The sequence below is a fragment of the Sitophilus oryzae genome, unplaced genomic scaffold (genome assembly GCF_002938485.1).
Source record: "Sitophilus oryzae breed Bouriz unplaced genomic scaffold, Soryzae_2.0 scaffold_548_pilon_pilon, whole genome shotgun sequence".
NCBI lineage: Eukaryota > Metazoa > Arthropoda > Insecta > Coleoptera > Curculionidae > Sitophilus > Sitophilus oryzae.
In genome coordinates, this window is record NW_022147138.1 from 50,929 (window position 1) to 57,589 (window position 6,661).

A 6,661-nucleotide genomic window follows, 5' to 3' on the forward strand; every position below is an offset into this window, starting at 1 on the left:
CTGTGTTACATAATATGTGTGTGGAAGAAAATTTAGTTGAATTCAATATTGATTTCAATGAAGAGATTGATAACAATCACCATAATTTGCCAATAGAGAGAAACATAAATATTGCTGAAGGAATTAGGAAGTTTTAAATAGATATTTTTAAATTTGAATGTTTTTTCAATAATTCTTTTTATGTTATGATTCATTTTTTCAGAAACATATCTTGTAATATTAACTTCAATTTATAATATTAAAAAATTATAGAGTAGCAAGAAAAAAAAAAGTTGTGAACTTATGAATGTTACAGGAATATCCTGCGTATAATATTTTACTTGGAATTTCTTTTTCATAGAAAATTTTCTCAGTGAACTGTTAAGAATTAAAAAATGAAATTTTATACAGGGTGATACTACTTTTTGATACAAGCTGCAACGCTGCATCGCTCAAAATATTTTAAATCGTTAGATCACAAGCAATTAGGTACCTATTTTACCAAACTTTCAAAATAATCCAATGTCACGTTTTCCATAAACGTAACATTGACCACCTACCATAGACAGTGAATCACCCTGTATATTATACATTCCTGTCTAAAAAATCTCCATACGCTTTGCATTTTTAGATCATTTTTAAGCATGACAAAAAATTATAGTGACCATTATTGTGTGAATGTACTAACATATTAAGGATTACATACTTTTCCGCTCTAATGCGGAAAAGTGCCCCTATTCTCACGCAAATAGAAAAATATTATTTTTAATAATAGTACTTACATTATTTAAAAAATAATGTTATATGCCTGACTTTATCATCAAAAAACATAAACATGTGTCGCGTTTCAAATAATTTGGTATTTTAAATTTTAAGTGGTAGGTACCACTGGCAACTCCGCGCCTCGATCAAACCGATCGACGTAGCGCACGACGAGTGACGAGAACTGGAACAGCGATTTGGACAAATCGCGCATACTCGTTTAAAGATAGCCAGCAGTAAGATTCTATTTTACGATCAACTCGTAACGACCGGATAAACTTGACAGTTTGCGATTTTATTTTCCATAGTATCGGAAGAATACGATTCGGATTATTCGATACCCATCAAGCAGTCGTATTTGTTGTCCGTCTTTGTTTTACTTTTAGTTATTATGAATTTCTATTTCACTATATTTCATTTGGTCATATTGTTATGGGTTTCCAAGTTGAGGTTAGAGTGTTAGAGATATTCACTACTATCTAGACATATTTATTGTTACAAAATATTTAATTTAGTGATGAATTAGTGAAATAAATGTGATAAAGAAGTAATTAAACTTGAAAATGTTACCTATTGTAAGGGAAATGCTTCATGTAATGGAAGCCGCTGAAAGAAACATGAATTTACGTCGGCGAAGACAAGAGCTTAGAAATCGAAGCGATCCATTTAGACTCCCAGATGCCCGATTTTTGGAATTGTTTAGATTAAATAACAGGTACCGAGACTACAGTACTACAGAATGTACGCAATTATAAATAAGTTGGAATAATTTTTATAGGTTAGCCAGAAATTTAATTCACATTTTGACTCCTCACTTACCAGAACGAAGATCGTTGAAAGGAATATCTATCCAAAATAAAATTTTTAGGGCTCTAAGATATTTTGCAACAGGATCCTATTAGCGATGTGTGGGTCAAGAATATTATAGTGGACTAAGTCAAACTGCAGTACACAGATGTGTTCATGAGGTCACTAAAGCACTTGCAAATATAGCAGATGACTACATTACATTGCCAGAAACACAAGATGAAAGAACTTTTATCAAACAAGAACTTATGCGTCGCTGGGGTTTTCCTGGGGTTATCATTGGCGGTTTCCATGTTGCTATATTAAAACCTACGGCAAATGAGCAGAATTATATCAATCGCAAGGGATACCATTCAAATAATTTGTAACCATCGCCTTAAAAGAAGAAGGATAGATAAGAGGATCTACTCACGACTCTTTTAATTGGCGTGTATCACAAGCACAAGAATACATAAACAACTGCTACCAGAATCGAGAAAGATGTTGGTTTATAGGAGATTCTGGTTATCCTCTACAACCATATTTATTAACTCCTTTTAGAAACCCGGAAACTGACCAAGAAACAAGGTATAACAACACCCTTTCTTCAGCAAGAAACCTCATAGAAAGGTGTATTGGACTGCTAAAAATGAGATTTATGTGTATTTTAAAAGAGAGATCTGCACGTTACGCTCCAGAATTTGTGTGCCAAATTATAAAAGAATGTGCTGTGTTGCATAATATGTGTGTGGAAGAAAAGTTGAATTCAATATTAATTTCAATGAAGAGATTGATAAAAATCACCATAATTTGCCAATAGAGAGAAACATAAATATTGCTGAAGGAATTAGGATTCGCAATGAAGTTTTAAATAGATATTTTTAAATTTGAATGTTTTTTCAATAATTCTATTTATGTTATGATCCATTTTTTTAGAAACACATCTTGTAATATTAACTTCCAATTTATAATATTGACAAAATTATAAAGTAGCGCATTACTTTCTTGAATAATTATTAGTTTAAGGATTTTCCTTTTAGATTTAATTAGGAATTTTATAATAAAACGAAAATATTTTTCTCCAGTTCCAATGTTTTAATATGGAATAAAGATGCTGTGATAGTTTATAGAAAGTCTATAGATTGTCAAAGATCAGAACATGTAAAACAGAAACAAAACTATTGTTTTTTCTTGCCTTTATCCTACAAATTAAATACCCATAACTAATCTAACAACATTGTCTAAAACCCTTTACAATAAAAAAATCTTCTGTCTTAAAATACCTACATTAAATTTTAATATATTAACACTAACCCATTCAGTAACACTTATTTTTTTTAACTAATAACAAAAGCAACCAACTATTGATATTAAAAATAGAAGGGATGTTAGAAGGGAATATAATGTATGCATTATTTTCCTTTCTGACGAATAGCTTCTGCAATTTCCCCCAACTTTTCGCATACATCAGAATTTAGCATATTAATTGATGCCTTAATTTCCTTTAAAATATTAATTGTTTCATTATAAGCTTGAGCGGTATCAGATATTTTTATTTTTTTTGTAGAGGTATATTCATAGTTGTCATCATGTTCAGCCCCAACTAGTTTACTCTTTCCTTTTATTCTTTCATGGGATGTGTTCGGGGAAGCTTCATATATCGTAGGTTCAGCTTTGGATGTTTCAAATTCACTAACTGAAATTTGTTCTAACACATTATGAGATATTTCTTTTCCATTTGGCATACCCAAAACCTAGAATTATTTTAAAATTTTAGAAAATAGAAACTAATAGAATACCAAGACAAATCTTAACTTTACTGATCACAAAAAGGGGAAATATAAATTGTAAATTGACTGCCTTCTTACCGATGTATTCAATGAATTCAGAGATGAATTCGGCATTCCTGCTTCTCTATTGCCTACTCCCATGTAAAATTCTTTTCCCCTAAAATACCAAGGGCTCTCAGCTCAGACCCATTGAATGGAGCGCATGTAGAAGTTCCACCTCCAGTTTTGTTTTGGTCTAACTTTAGTTGGCTTCCTTTTTTTTAATTTGGTATTTAAAATCAGACCATGTCTATGAAATTAAAATACCTAATGCAAATAAGAAATGTCATTTAATTATTTTAAAATCCAACACATGAGGAAATATATAGTAGAGCAATGAGTAAGTAAAAAACTTTACTTTTTGTCATTTATCAGGAGTTTTCTCTCCAAATCCCAAGGAATTTAACTTTTGGGAAAGTTCAGTCCACATTTTTCTCTGGAAATCTCTTCCTTGTGCGCCAATAGATCTTCCATTGCACTCTCTTATTTTGAATGACATAATCACAGTAACATCAATGATAATATAGGTACTGTATTATTATTTAATAATAATGAAAAAAATATAAAACGGCGGAAAAGGAACAATAAACGTATTCACCCTTGGTATTCACCGGCATTCACTCGTGGTTTCAATTTATTTGAAAAAAAAAGATCGTTTCTTCTTCTTAAGTCGTACTTTGAGGCAATGAACAAAAAATCCAGCTTTTTTCATCAAAACTATTTTCCAAAACCGAAATCGCTCGATCACAATTTGATCGAAAATTAGAACTGGTAAATACGTTATGATCGTATTTGTAATCGCGTTCGTTATCGAATTGCTCGATACTTTCGTTCCGTAAAACAGAATCCGGCTGCTGTTCTCAGAAGAATCCCTAACTAGTCAGCGCGTTTCTTATTGGTTGAAATGTGTAGAAACCAGACTAACAATCAGGTTTCTACGCATTTTAATCAACAAAAAACGTGCTGACTAGTCAGGGATTCTTCTGAGAACAGAGCTAATAACGGACAATGGACTAGCAACTAGCAAAATGAAATAATCTCCTGCCGAGTGCTGCCTGCGATGATATGAACCGTGAACAACAAAATAAAGAATGCTGAATGAAAACAACTTTTTATTTAAAAAACCTCTTTCTAACATTCCTCGAGTACTTCGTAAATCCTCAGTTAAAAGAGTATGAGTAAAATACAAAGATAGGGCATCCCAAGAATGTAAAATTCTGTTTACAGCAGCCTGTAATAATAAATTATATAATTATAGTCAACATTAGGAAATAATATGAAATATGTACCTCCAAAGAGAGCCACCTGGTTTGAGATGGTCGGAGTAACTTCAGTGGTTTAATTTGTATAAATTCCTCATATTCCTTGAATTCATCCATTCATTTAGGACTATGGGCAAAGTGGTTATAAACTGCACGTGTAAATTTCTCAATAGACTTCGGAAGTTTTTCCGCAGATGCAGAAGCACAAAGGTGCATGGAATGACACCTTTGTGCATCCCATTATAAATAAATTTGGGTTTGTTTCCTTAAATCGAGCTTGAAGTCCCCCTTTGTTGCCCATCACAACGCTTGCATTATCTGCTCCGAAACCTACCATGTCAGAAATATCAATTTTTTTTTCTGTTATTAAATCTTTTACAAGATTATACAAACCATTACCCGACGCATCAATTACTTTCTTAACACTTAGAAATCTAAAAAGAAACATTAACAAAAGATTATTTCAAGTAAGTTACAAACATAAATTACCTACCTGTCACAAGTTTTACCATCAAAGAAAAACCTTATAAGTACAATAACACATTTTTCTGTTGATACATCAGTACTTTCATCAATTAACAATGAGAAATATTTACTAGTTGCTAAATTTTTAAGTAATGATTCAGATGCCTCACTAGCTAGTTGATTTTTGGATATTTCAGTTGCTTTGGTTCGCCCACATTTAATTTCTTTGGCAATATGTGAATCAGGACAAACTGACTTAATTAAATGTGGCAGGTGATCCATTAGTACAAATGGTAATTTATGTTCATACAGAAACATTAACATTTTGAGTTCTCCACTTTTTTCTTTCTTATGTAAACTTATCTGCTCGGCATTAACATATTTATTGATTTTCATTTTTGAATTTAAATAAATTTTCAATTTACTTAAATGACGTTTGCTATTGTGATGTCTTTTTAAATGGTTATAATTGCAGTTGAGTTTTATATTGCAAGCTCTACAAAAGGGCTCATTTTCCCGTTCTTCAATCCAGTCAAAGTCCAGAAGCCACTGTTTTCGGAAGTTCTGTTTATATATTTTTTTCTTTTTTTTGTTTAGACTCTCTCACTACTTCATTGGTAGTGTCTGATTGGTAACTGTCACTAGCATTTAAGTCACTCTCATTAGATTCATCTTCTGATGCAATATGTTGTCTCTTAGAAGTTGGTAAACAAATACCTGAAGCTTTCGAAAAATCTTTATTTTCTTCTTCAAGGCTACAATATGGAGATAGTTATTAACTTTATATTAATTTACATATCAATAAAAAATCGTACCTTGTGTGTAATGTGAGTTTGAAAAAAGAAAAATTGTATAGCAATCCTCGTAAAACAGAAAAACCTTTAATATTCCATGCAGGTTGGATGGACACTTTTAAAATCGTATTTCAGTATTTTCATCTTATAAGAAGAATTGTAACAAGATAAAAAATAAAAATTTCCCAAGTTTTTCTGTTGATAAATTTGTAATTTGTAAAAATGTCTAAATAAATGTCTAAAATTATCAACACAAAACTCACGATTGTCAATAATATAAAAACACACAAAGCTCACAAGCACACAAACTATAATTGTCAATAAATATTAAAACGCACAAAACTCAAAAACATTCAAACTATAACAGCAAATCAGCGAACTTTCCGAAATGAATAATTATTAAATTAAGATTCAAAATTATTCAATACCACCATTTTCTCAACGAAACAATTGCCGGCTCTATTATACAGTAGAAATCTGTAATTTTATCGCTTTGCGTCAACTCAACCAGACGGCTTTCAAATACAAATTAGAAACCTGTAAGTTTAAAATAAGTTTAACATCTGCCGCCATCTACTGATCCGGAAGAAACTAACTTTTTAGCAGATTATGGTTCCAAAAAAATTATACGTAGTGTCTAGGGCCTGGGTCATATTCAGAATTTTCTAATGTAGAAGCACTACTACTACTTTACCGCTACTTTACGACAAGTCGTATTTATATACTCTGCGCTGTGCTCGTCGTTTTGTGGAAAAACCCAAGGTCACCTGATGATGGGGTAGAG

General features: G+C 31.6%; 1 protein-coding gene across 1 annotated transcript; it reads right to left on the bottom strand.

Annotated features, from left to right (window-relative positions):
- Window positions 1-2,939: 2,939 nt before the first annotated feature.
- LOC115886944 lies at window positions 2,940-3,458 on the bottom strand. Its single transcript, XM_030906273.1, has 2 exons — window positions 3,396-3,458; window positions 2,940-3,281 (listed from the first exon to the last, which is right to left on the bottom strand). The coding sequence occupies exons 1-2, from the start codon at window positions 3,456-3,458 to the stop codon at window positions 2,940-2,942; spliced, it is 405 nt and encodes a 134-aa protein (XP_030762133.1).
- Between the last annotated feature and the right edge of the window lie 3,203 nt (window positions 3,459-6,661).

Excerpts from the sequence above, each read along its gene's own strand:
- LOC115886944 (XM_030906273.1), bottom strand. The coding sequence starts at position 3,458 with ATGGGAGTAGGCAATAGAGAAGCAGGAATGCCGAATTCATCTCTGAAT. Across the intron at positions 3,282-3,395 it reads TGAATTCATTGAATACATCG|GTTTTGGGTATGCCAAATGG; the intron begins GTAAGAAGGCAG and ends AAATAATTCTAG.